The 12769-nt window shown below is 41.4% G+C and overlaps 1 protein-coding gene across 1 annotated transcript in view; it reads right to left on the bottom strand.

Annotated features, from left to right (window-relative positions):
- P3h2 (prolyl 3-hydroxylase 2) overlaps nt 1–12769 on the bottom strand; it is a 167280-nt gene that overhangs the window by 3757 nt on the left and 150754 nt on the right. The window contains exons 10-14 of the mRNA XM_042669066.1: nt 12467–12562; nt 11658–11808; nt 9773–9890; nt 8845–8920; nt 1945–2085 (exon numbers count right to left, since the gene is read on the bottom strand). Of these exons, the coding sequence (XP_042525000.1) occupies nt 1945–2085; nt 8845–8920; nt 9773–9890; nt 11658–11808; nt 12467–12562 (582 nt within the window). The remainder of the gene's footprint in view (nt 1–1944; nt 2086–8844; nt 8921–9772; nt 9891–11657; nt 11809–12466; nt 12563–12769) is intronic.

Genomic DNA, 12769 nt, shown 5'->3' with positions numbered 1-12769 from the left:
AGTGAGGTGATTTTTCAACCATTTATGATCTTCACAAGCTATTCACTTGCCTGGGTACCTTAGTCATTCTAGCAGGAGTGGTGCAGGTATTTTCAATGTGGAGAAATACAAGGCAATAAACAAAGTCCAGGTCAGCCGGAATGCTTAGCACCACTTGATGCTTTTAGGACTCTAGGACTTCATGGACTGCTTTCTCTTTCCATGCGAGGCTTCTGTGTCTGAGCTGCTGTGAGTTTTTCTGGATTCTTCCACTGCGAGCTACTTAGGGCTGTCTTCTCCTTCCCTCCCTTATGCAGGGGGTCTCACAAGCTCCTGGTAGCCAGGGACTATGTTTTGTTCATCCCTATCCCCTAAGAGCCTACCTAGCAGTGTCCCAAGAACACAAGAGTTCTTCTCTAAAGACTGTCAAGTGTATCCACAGAATACTCAGAGAATAGGAGGAACACTTTCTAGTCTGTCTTGGTGGAGAGTCGATGAGAATAAGGGGTCCTTTTTAAAGTATTTTCTGATGAAACTAGATTCCATTTTTATCCATAGAGGTAAGCTGGACTTAATGTCATTTTAAAAATATGATTTCATAGTGTCTCCACCATGCTGGGCTGGAGAAGACTGGAAGGCATTGGTGCTGGCCTGAGCCATGAGGCTTCAGCAGCAACTTCAGTGTTTCTGGCCAGGCTGCTTCCCAAGCTTCACTAATGCAGACAACCGTACTCAGCAGTGGTGGAAGGAACAATGGCTCCTCCTACAGTGGCCCAGGTATTTCTTCCTGGGTTCCATTGATGGGTCTCTATTCAGCCTCCTCCCAGGTAGACAGAGACTGCTCTGAACAAGGGAGAACCACAGGATACGAGCAACTTGTCTTATTCAATCGAATCCCCAGCTACTTTAAATAGGATACTATTTCAATATTATTTTAATGCTAACATTAATATTTAACTAAATGTTAGCACGTGATTCAATGGTACTAATAAGCAATGCGTGTAACGTTATTTTTGTATTTTATTACTTTGATATCACTTTAATATTTTGTCATTAATATTTCAGTATGCAATGAAATTAAATGTCTTATGCAATTAAATTTTGACAGCCATTTTGGTATGTGAATATTAAATTAATATTTTAATATTTTAAATAATAAAATGTTTTAATATTTAACAACATCAATAAGTCACCATAATCTTGCATGCCCCCTAAACCTATTTTGTGAGTGTTTCATAAACTCTGCAGTGCTGGCTTTTGAAGTGTGTGTGTGTGTGTGTGTGTGTGTGTGTGTGTGTGTGTGTGTGTGTGCACCTGTACTAGAGTTTGAATTTAGGGTCGTCTCACTTAGCATTGTTTTGCCCACTGCTAGTGCTCTACCATGAGTCATGCCTCCATTTATGTTTTTTTGATAGTTAATTGGAGATAAGAGTGTCTAGTATTTATCTGCCAAATCTGGCTTCTCAGGCCTCAGTCTCTGGAGAAACTAGAATTATTGCGTGAATCCCCAGTGCTCAGCGTCAGTGCTCTTTTTAATGTCTTGTAGTAATACTACGCTCTTTCTCACCCAGAGTGAGGTGCACTTCCCTGAGGATACTGCACTGCTCAGGAGCTCAGAACAGACAGGTGAGTGTGAACACCATTTTTGCAAATATCTTCGTGCCTAGAATTAGAACTCCATGGATAAAGAATCACCTTCACAGCCCTTCTTCTTTTCCCCAGGACGTTATTACATAAGCTGGATGTGCAATCGGTAAGTCAGAATTAGGAAAAATTGGATCGGACAATTTTCTGTGGCTTAGAAGATGATGGCAGGTAGATTTCTATTGCAAGCTAGAAATAATTCTATCAAAGCTTTGTCCAAATCTCAGGTCTCTGCTGGGTAGGGGCCAAGTTGAAGGGCTCATTGGCAAAGGTCTGTTGGCAAAGCAGGCCTCCCTGACCTGCAGATGTGTGCAGACTCACCAGCTCTCTGTACAATGGGTCCAGGGTAAACCACAGAGCCACGGCGCATCTCTGGCCTTTGGTGACGGCCTTCACTCCGTGCGGGTTCTCTCCTCCTGACGAGAAGCTGATCATGCGCCCACACTTGGGTTTTATTGAGGCCTGATAAAGAAAGTAAAAACAAGGCTGTCAATCCTTTATCCTGAACATTTCCCTCTGGGATCTTGTGTGTGAAGATTTGAATCACAGCAACACAAAACAAACCAACAATAGAATCCTGAAGTGGAAGAAGACATAGATCACCTCCATGTTCTTACCCATAAAAGTTATAATTCATAAAATAACAACTTTTAGGTCCCAGGTATATTACAGCACACATGTAAGTTCTCATGTGTTGTAGTGATGACCTACACATTCCAAGAAAGCTAATTCATGCATACAACATCTGTGCATTAGATAAGTACATTGACCATGGATGGCATTATAAAGAAAGCGAAAGGACATCTGAGTACCAGAAGAACTTTGCTAATTGTCTATGGAGTATTCACATGCGTGTAACCTTTTCTAATTCCTTAATTTTACATTGACGGGTTTCTATCGTTTTAACACATTTTAAATGCCAAGTCTAACTCGCTGGGACACATCAAGCCCTTCACAGCATCATGCCCAGTGGTCATTCAAGCATGGCTTGACTGCCTCCAGGGATGAGACCCCTGCACCCTTGAGGTGAACCTGCTCCACCGACTCCAGGTGTTTTGAGGTGATTGACATGGAATGTCAAAGCTTGCGTGCTGCAGGTGGAGCTGTCTATTGATGTTTGGGTAGAGAAGTTCAGGGAACGTGGGAATGGGCATGGCTGGCGGCACGCAGCTAGAATAGAAGATGAACAGGCAGGTGCTTTGGGCAGCTGAATAATAGGAGTTGTAGCTGTGTGTTTGAAAAAGAGTCCTGTATAAGTTGAGACCATTTTTCTTCCTAAGGGAAATGCTAAGACCTTGCTCTCTTCCCCTTGGAGAGCTGAGAAAGGTCGTACAAACGCAGATGAGCAGAGCCAGGATTTGTCATGTGTGGCCACACAGAGCCCTTCTAACTACCTACTCTCTGAATTGACTTGAGGTGCGCTCAATAGAACTGTGTGTTTTCCTTTTGCATAAAAATCAGACTGCCATGGTGGCATTTTCACAGCTGCCTTTGAGAAAGCTTCTGAAAGTCCACAAATGCCCCATAATAACTTTTACTCAAGATTCGGCAACTGCATATTGAATGTTACAGGTGGTGAAGTCAAAATTCAGAGACCAGTTGAGAGTGTATATCTATGTGTGCCCAGAGTGTATGTGTCTGTGTATATACGTGTATACTTATGTGTGTGCAAATGTTAATAGAAAAAGCAATACGGAACCATTTCTGGTTACTGGTTACTCTCCTACCCATAGTCAGTGATGAGTGATTTGTCTTTTCTCGATCAAGTAGATTTCCAGAACAGACAGCTTCAGTCAGGTGGCTTTTCTGATAATAGACTACAGAGCTGTCTAGATGCTTGTGCCCACAATATCAGTCTGATTCTTGTTGTCTGGAGAAAGAACTTGCTGAATATTTCTATATAGAAATGGAATAAATAAACCAACCTAACTGGGCCCTAGTGGCTTATGCCTTTAATCCTAACTGCTCAGGAAGATGAGATCTAAAGACCTTGGTTTTAAGCCAACAAGAGAAAGGAAGTCTATGAATACTTTTCTTCAAGTAACCAGCAAAAAGCTGAAAGTGGAACCACGTCACAAGTGGTAGAGTGCTAGCCATAAGTGAAAAAGCTAAGGGACAGTACCCAGCACCCTGAGTTCAAGCTCCAATGTACACACACACACACACACACACACACACGAAAGATAAAAGAAACAGAAATATAAATGATACAGAGGCCTGTGGTGGAAGATGGGAATGCCTTCCTAGGGAAAGCCTTGGGAAGGTGGCTGCAGGGTCATTGGCTGTCATTTGTTTCCTGTATTCACTGAACCCCACCCCTCATGGAAGCCTTTGCTTCAACAAGATCGCCAGCTCTTGACAGCAACCTCTGGAGATAGGAGGGAAGAATGTTGAGAGGCAATGCTGTGTTCTTTCTTTGATGAAATGAAAGTTGAAAGTATTTTGCCCACGTTTTATCAGAACTTGTCGTTTAATTCTGGAGGTTGTGTAACCCTTGTTTCCTTGGCTACTGGAATCCCATTCAAGAAACTTCTTGCCTGTCCTTCATGTATTTTCCCTAAGTTTGCTTGTAGTAAATTCAAACTTTCAGGCCTCTCGCTTAGGTATTTACTCCATGTTGAGTTGATTTTTGTACAGGAGGAGAGGCATCTAATTTCAGTCTTCTACATATGGAATGTATCCTTTTTCTTTTTCCAATGTAAGAATTTGGGGCAAGTTTAGCAATCAAGGTACCCAGTGCCTTGAAGGAGTTAGAATGGGTCTGAGCAACTCTGGGATGAACCTCAGCTATCTGGGAGCTTATCTGCCCACACCAGCAATCGCAGGAGTGAAGCGTCCATCAGTCTGCTTCTGTTTCTGAAAAGGTTTCTTCAGGGAGGCCTGCTCTCAAGTTCAGACAAATGACTTGGTTTTTTGCCAGCCCTGGGGCTTGAGCTCAGGGCCTGGGCCCTGAGCTTCTTTTGCTCCAGGCAAGTGCTCTACCACTTGAGCCACACAGCTCCCCTTCCGGCTTTTTCTGTTTATGGGGTACTGAGGAATTGAACCCAAGGGCTTCACATGCTAGCTAGGCAAGTACTCTACCACTGAGCCACATGCTAAGCCTGTGCTCATACTTTTGCAACATAATCTAGTCACATTGAATTTACATGAGTTCTGGTCTAGGGTCTTTTAAATTTGAATGGAAGCTTCCATGAAGCAAACAGGCTGGGTTATGAAACTTAACCTTCAAACGTACACAAAGAATATCATATTCCTCAATTCCTGTACCTCACAAGTACATGTTTTTGTACAGAGTAACCCACCTATCTCCCTTATATCATACTCTTCAAGTAAGATTGTGGAAAACTGTGCTTTCCATCTAATCCATGGTCAACAGTCAGAAATGCATTTGTGATGAACTTTTGTCAAATAAAGGTAAATTCACCATCAATCAATTAATTTAAAAATTGCAGTGTGTTACAAAATAAAAGACTTAAAAGATACTAATTCCTTGTGTGGCTTCAGGTTAGATCATTTCTCTGTTCCTTCAGCTGAAAAAGGAGTGAAGTTGTCATGAGAAAGAAATAAGAACTGGAATTCAATTTTAAGAATTCATCACATTCTTATCTAGGAATTTCATTTATCTATTATGAACAAATGTCTTAAAAATCTGTGCCATAATCAAAGAAACACAACAAATCAAAGAAAGGTCGGACAAATGGGATTGCATGAAATTGCAGAGCTTCTGCATGGCAAAGGACATAGCTAGCAAGATCAATAGAAAGCCCATGGATTGGGAGAAGATCTTAACTAGCCATACAATGGACAAGGGTCTCATATCTAAAATATACTTAGAACTCAAAAAACTAAATCCTCTAATGACAAATCCTCAAAGAAACAACTGCCCAATAAATAAGAGAGCTAAAGACTTAAAGAGAAACTTCTCTGAAGAGGAAATAAGAATGGCCAATATATACATGAAGAAATGTTCAACCTCTCTAGCCATAAAAGAAATGCGAATCAAAAAAACATTGAGATTCCACCTCACTCCAGTTAGAATGGCTAAAATCAAGAAATCTAATAACAACCGATGCTGGAGGGAATGTGGCCAGAAGGGAACCCTACTGTTGGTGGGAGTGTAAACTTGTTCAACCACTTTGGAAAGCAGTATGGAGGTTCCTCAAAAGACTCCACATAGAGCTCCCTTATGACCCAGCAATCCCACTTTTGGGCATTTACTCAAATGATCACAAACACCATACTAAAGCTACCAGCACAACTATGTTTATTACAGCATTATTTGCCACAGCTAAGATATGGAACCAACCCAGATGCCCCTCACTAGATGAATGGATCAAGAAAATGTGGTATATTTATAATATGGAATTTTATGCCTCTATCAGAAAGAATGATATCGCCCCATTTGTTAGGAAACAGAAATGGAAAATTTATATTAAGTGAAGAAAGCCAGGCCCAAAGAAACATAGATCTCATGGTTTCCCTTATTTGCAATAAGTAGTATAAGTCTAGGACAAGCAGAAAAGGTCAAAAGCTATGTGCATATGACTATGTAAGATAATGTTAAGCGAAATGAACCCCAAGATAGAAACATGAGTGGTTTTTTTCTTTCTTGCTATTGTTTTTAGCATATTTAAAATGTACTATGTGATTTTTTTGTTTCTCTTGGATGCTCTTCCCCCATGGTATAATCCCTGTTTTCACTGTGTTTGATTCCAGGGCCCTACATCTTGTATATACATTTTTCTAATTTGTGGGGGAGAAGGAAATAACAAAATGCTAAAATAAGGATACAGGTTGACCCATTGTAACAATGAGATGTACAAGACACTATGTTGAAAACAAACTTTACAACTTGGGGGCAGAGAGGGAGGAATTGGGGAGGCAGAGAGGGAAGGGATTACAGGGGAAAAACAAAGGAGGAGGTAACAATGCTGGACAGGAAATGTACTCATTACCTTACTCGTGTAACTGTAACCCTTCTCTACAGTATTTTTACAATAAAATCTGTGCCATATAAAGTCATATAAAGTAATATAAACGACTCAGCTTTTGGTTTAAAATACTGTTAAAGAGATTTTCATTTAGTTTTTGTGGGGAAGTAATATTCAGTGCTTTGGAACATACACCAGTTCTTAGGATAATAGGATGTGAAAGGAGAATGTGACCTGGTTTCAATGTGGTAAAATGGAAGTGTAATTAGCTTACATTCTACAGTGAATGAAATTAATTCAGACAGTACTTCAGTAATTCCTTTCTTTTCTCATACATTGATCATTTTCAAATATGACCACTAGATGGAGTAAAAGCAAAGACATCTTTTCAACCACCTGTCTGCATTCTGTTCCAACTATGATTTTCTTCGAAACTGTGAACTTTGTTTTTCTCCTTCGGTTTCAGGATTAGCAAAGCTCAAGAGCAAAATGCTTTTCACACACAGACTTCCCAAAATTCAGAATCCCGGGCAAGGCTTTTAAACTACATCAATTTTGACTGAATCTCCCCAGTTATAAAGCATATTAATATTTCTACAAAGAGTGAGGCAAGATGCCCTTTTAAACAGATATTGTATTAAATCACACAAATTTTTAAAAAATCACTTAACCATGTTTCTGGATAGTTTTAACCAGAATCCTCGGAGGCTCCTTTAAATCCAGTACAAACAGCTTGGGGTATGTTTCTTGTACCCTAGTTGTGTGTCATGGTAATACAAGATATAATACACACTACAAGGTTGTTTCCTATTGAGAAAAGTGTGTGCACTAAAAGGGAAAAGAATAAAACTCAGCTAAAGTCTTCAGGATAGTTTAGACAATGCCAAAACTTTGGAATTTATCATATCCATGTTCTGACAACTTAGGTTTTACATGGAGAAAATGATGCTCCATGGTTGACTTGTGTTTCTGTTGTTTCTTCAAATGGAGAAAATGCTTTTCTAGCATTGTGTGTGATTTTGGGCTTAAACATTAATAGATGCCCACATTATCTTCTCTAAGGGTGCAGCAAACTGGCTTTCTAAATACCTTGGTTTTTTTAGGAAGATGGTAGCTGAATTTATCTTTTGATACAGATGTGTGTGTGTGTGTGTGTGTGTGTGTGAGAGAGAGAGAGAGAGAGAGAGAGAGAGAGAGAAACACACACAGAGACAGAGAGAAAGAGAGAGACAGAGAGAGGGAGAGAAAGAGAGAGAGAAAAAGAGAGATGGAGAGAGACAGAGAGACAGGAGAGAGACAGAGAGAGTATGTGTTCTGGGGCTTGAACTTAGCTCCTCAGGCTCTTGCTTGACTTCTTTACTTCAGGATTTTACCACTCGAGCCACACCTTCTGGGTTTTTGCTGATTAATTAGAATAAGAATCTCATGGACTTTTCTGCCCAGCCTGACTTTGAATCATGACCCTCAGATTTTAGCTTCCTGAGTACAGGCATGATACACCAATACCTGGCTTAGCGTGTATATCTGTGAGTATGCATATCAATGTGGAAGCAAGGGAGTGATGTATATTTGCACAAGTATTTATTTATATACACACACCCACGCTTATACCTATAACTGCATATGATTATTTTGATAACTTGGGTATTGGAGGACAATGCTCAGTCCAAGAATGCAGAACAGCAGGTTACTTGGAAGACATTTTGTGTAATCATTTAACTTTTCCTGGATTTGGGTGACTTAGGAACTTCTGTCACATTGTTTGACAGAACTCAGAACACTTTTGTTCCAAGTCTAACATTAGTTACACAATCACATTAAATAGTTACAAAACTGTTTTATTTTATTTTATATTATTTTAATGCTGGTTCTGGGGCTTGAGCTCAGAGCCCAGATATTATCCCAGAGCTTTTAAGCTCAAAGCTAGTATCTACCACTTGAGCCACAGATCCTCTTCTAGCATTTTGAGTGGTGAATTGGAGATTAGAGTGTTAGAGACTTTCCTGCCCAAGCTTAACCACGATCCTCAGATCTCAGACTCCTGATTCGTTAGGATTACAGGTGTGGGCTACCAGTGCGCGGCTATGTTTTTTTGTTTTGTTTCATTTTTAATTTACTCATTTTTTAGATGGATTCAGATGTGCCTATAGATGCTTTCATGTCTTATATTTTATGACCTACAAATTCACTAGTGATTTCTCCATTTCTTGGATTCTTGATCTATGAGTCTGGAAAATGGAGACTGAAGCTTTAAGAGTTCCAAATGAGTTTGCAGGAGAGATTTACTTACTGTCACAGTCTTAGCATCCATTTCGGTGAATATGAATTCTCCTCCTTCAAAGTCATCGTTCATATATAGGAGCGCGCTATAAGAAGAAAGAGGACAGTGTTCATATGGTGATACATGCTTCCAGCCTCACAGAGACTGCTGATGAATGCACTAGCTTCATCAGTAAGTTCCCCTTGAAGTTGATATTGAAATAAACGACCCTCCATTCTGTGAAGATTAGGTATTATATAGGTTATACCCCTGAAGTGCTCATTGGTTCCATTTACATTCATGTTTCAATCATATTTCAAGTCTTATGCCACATTTTACTTCTTTTGGAAGGTGGTGCCTAATCAGATTTAATTTCATTCTCTAATCTCACTGATATAACTTGTAACTCTTGTATTCCCTTATTTAATAGGGCTTTTAAAAAATGCTAGACAATTCCTCGCTGTGAAGCATAGCCTCAGAGATAGGGGGCGCTCAATAACTGATTTTTGAGCAGAGCAGGGTGTAGTAATAATAATTAGTACACTTTTATATACAATACATGATGACTACAATGATTCTTTACATATTGATAGCCTTCCATACGTTGAAAGGGTATTTCATTCTGGGAGCTTCTAAATACAAGCAGAGTTCTTTATGGGTGTGAATACTAGCTAAGTCATGCATTGTGATGCTATGTTATTGTCTTCTGAGACCTACAAACACATGCTCAAGGACAAGCCTGTGAGACACTGTGGTTAATTAGATGCAAAATGAGTTTCTGTTAAAGATATCAAAGAAATCGATGCTTCTCTGTGATTACAGCTGCTTCGGGAGACCACTGGACAAGCTCTCCTGAAGCAAAATGAAGAGTGAATGCCCAACAGAAGCTTTCCAGTGTCCGTGAGGTTTTGATAACTGTTATGAGAAAGTCTGGCTTTGAAGTCAGTGGTGTCTGTACCTATAGTCGCGGAAAGTGTATGCCGGAGGCTCCTTCCAGCACTCATTGGCTTCTGGGTCCAACAGGCAGTTATCAGCATGGATGGGATGGCTGAGGTCATTTCTCCTGTCCTGCTGGCCTGCCAGGAGAATAGGAGATGGATTGCAGCAACTTCCAACAGAAAAGCAGACACTATCACTGTCTTCTCATGTTTCCAGTGTCATCCATGAGTGTGGAGACACAGAAGACTCGTCAGAAGACATGGAAGGACAGTGGACAAGTCAGACTCTGGTCCAGTCTGGACATCAACTTCATGTAGAATCTTGGGCAAATGATACCTGTCTCTTCAATTATAAAATTCCTCCTCAGTCAACTCTGATTTCATGGATTCTATTTCAAGGATTAAAAATAATGGCCAGAATAATTAAAGATAATTTAAAAAGAGAAAGAAAAGGAAGAAAGAGGAGGGGGAGGAGGGGGAGGAAGAGGAGGAGGAAGAGGAGGAAGAGGAGCAGGAGGAGGAGGAGGAGGAGGAGGAGGAAGAGGAGGAGGAGGAGGAGGAGGAGGAGGAGGAGGAGGAGGAGGAGGAGGAGGAGGAGGGAGTATGATAGCCTGGCACCAGTGGCTCACTGCTGTCACACTAGCTACTCAGGAGACTGAGGTCTGAGGATCCCAGTTTGAAGAAAGTCTGGGCAGGAATATACAAGAAACTCTTTTCCCTAATTAACCACCAAAAAGCTGGAGGTGAAGCTGCGGCTCAAGCGGTAGCACACTAGCCTTGAGTAAAAATGCTCAGGGACAGCATCCAGACCCCAGGAATAGCATGTGAAGAAATAAATGCATGATTTGGGTTTTAAGATAACATGTCATACAAGTAAAGTCTACAGGGCATCCTTCTAGTTCCCGTTGAAGTTGGGGGGAGAAAAGACACAGAGGGACTAGCAATGAGTGGGGTGTGAGGATGCTTCCTTTCAAATAAGGTTTTATGTGAGGATGCACATATGTATGTATTTGTGTGCATGCATGTACATATGCATGCATGCATGCATGTATGTATGTATATATTTTATTTTATTTTATATTGTTGGTTATGGGGCTTGAACTCAGCCTGGACATTCTCCCTGAGCTCTTCAGCTCAAGGCAAGCGTTCTTCCACTTGAGCCAGAGCATCACTTCTAGGTTTCAGGTGGTTAATTGGAGAGAAGAGCCTCACGTACTTTCCTGCCCAGACTGGCCTTGAACCTTGATCCTCAGCCTCTTGAGTAAATAGGATTACAAGCAAGAGCCACCAGTGCCTGGCTTATTTATTTATTGTGTTGGTACTAAGGCTTGAACTCAGGGACCGGGCGCTGTTCCTCAGCTTTTTCTGTCCAAAGCTGGTGCTCTACCACTTAAACCACTACTTCTTACTTTTTTGCAACTTGTAGATAAGAGCCTCAAGTACTTTTCTGCCTGGGCTAGCTTGAACCTGTGATACTCAGATCTCAGCCTCCTGAGTAGCTAGGATTATAGGTGTGAGTCGCTGGCACTTGGCTTAAAGAACACTGATTAAATAATCTCTTTTATCACCAAAGCTTCCACTCAGTGCTTGCAAGCCTAACAACTGTAAGATCCAGGGATCTGGCTGTAGAAGCTGCAGTAGGAAAGCAGTTTGTTTTTTTCTTTCTTTCCCTCCTTGATTTTAGCCATTGCGGAAAAACAGATTTGAAGACAGAAAGTGTTCAGAGTGAAGGTTTCTGGCAACTGTAGGAAATCAAAGAATAAGGCTGAGCAAGAAAGACTTGGTAGGTGCCTGCAATGTAGGAATGTTACCCAACATCATCAAAGGAGTACTAGAGCTTGGCTTGGCTTGGAAGAGCCTTCACTAGGCATGGTGGATCGCAGGGTGACAGGCTCGGAATCTCACCGGACAGGGCTGTTCGGCAGACCATGTGTGTATAGGAGAAATACAGGGTGGAATTCAGCATGAAATAGGATTCCACGATCTTTCTAGCCTTTTCACTGATGTCATAAAACAGACGGGCGCTCTTCAGAGGCACTCGGCCTTCATAACCAAACTGAAAAGACAAAGAGGAAAGCAAGGTCACTGGAAGACTGGAGGCAGTCTCCAGATTTCATTAAGCCGAGACATCATTGTCCTTTCTGAGCTGGCTACTGGGAATAGAACCCCATGTTTATAGGTCTGGAAGAGACCAGGCAACCATTAAAGGAGGCTCCTCTCCCTCACAGAGGGAGAGTTAAAGACTGTTTGCTGGAGCCTTCTTCTCTTCTTCTATTCTTCTCTTCTATTCTTCATCAGCCCCCACCCCCAACAGCACTTGTTTTGATGTTTATGTAATTAGCTCACAAACTCCTTGAGGACAGTGGCTGCATATATGTTTTTGGTCAGGGACAGGTTTCAGGAGACGTAAAGTTTGAGAACTTGGTGAATGAATGAGGAAATGATCAAAGACAATGAAGGTGGCTAGGAGTGAAGCTCCGCCCCCCACCCCCCCCACCCCCGCCCCATGCCCTAGAGAACACATATCACCCATCACACATTAGGATGGAGGAAGATCTGGGACCAAAGCTTACATTCTATAGCAAACACACAAAACCACCCAACCAGGGGTCCACCCCTTCCTCTCCCTTTTTGCTCTGTTTGACATTCACAAGAGCCTGTGGCCTGTAGCCTGACACTGAAGAAACCAAGCCCACAGAAAGCAAAGACTTTACTCGGAGTGCTTTCAGGACCGTTGCCCCTTCAAACTTTTCGTTGGGTGTGTGAGGTGATGTTTTCCCTCGATAGCCGTCACCGACAAGCATGATTCCCTGGAAGAAAAATACAAGAAGAAGCTTTATCAGTAATAAGTATGTCATCCATCACCTCTGTCTTTATGCTCTAGCTGCCAGAAAGCAGGGTGCAAAAGTCAATTTGCAGAGTCATTCCCATTGTATTCCAAAACCCAGGTTCAACTCTTTCTTATTAGGAATCATCATCATAATAACGACAACATGGATAGGGCTTAATGGGAGGAG

The sequence above is a fragment of the Dipodomys spectabilis genome, unplaced genomic scaffold (assembly GCF_019054845.1).
Source record: "Dipodomys spectabilis isolate Male_0828 unplaced genomic scaffold, ASM1905484v1 ptg000017l, whole genome shotgun sequence".
Lineage (NCBI taxonomy): Eukaryota > Metazoa > Chordata > Mammalia > Rodentia > Heteromyidae > Dipodomys > Dipodomys spectabilis.
The sequence above is the reverse complement of the archived record's forward strand: the minus strand, read 5'-3'. Positions and strand labels throughout refer to the sequence as shown.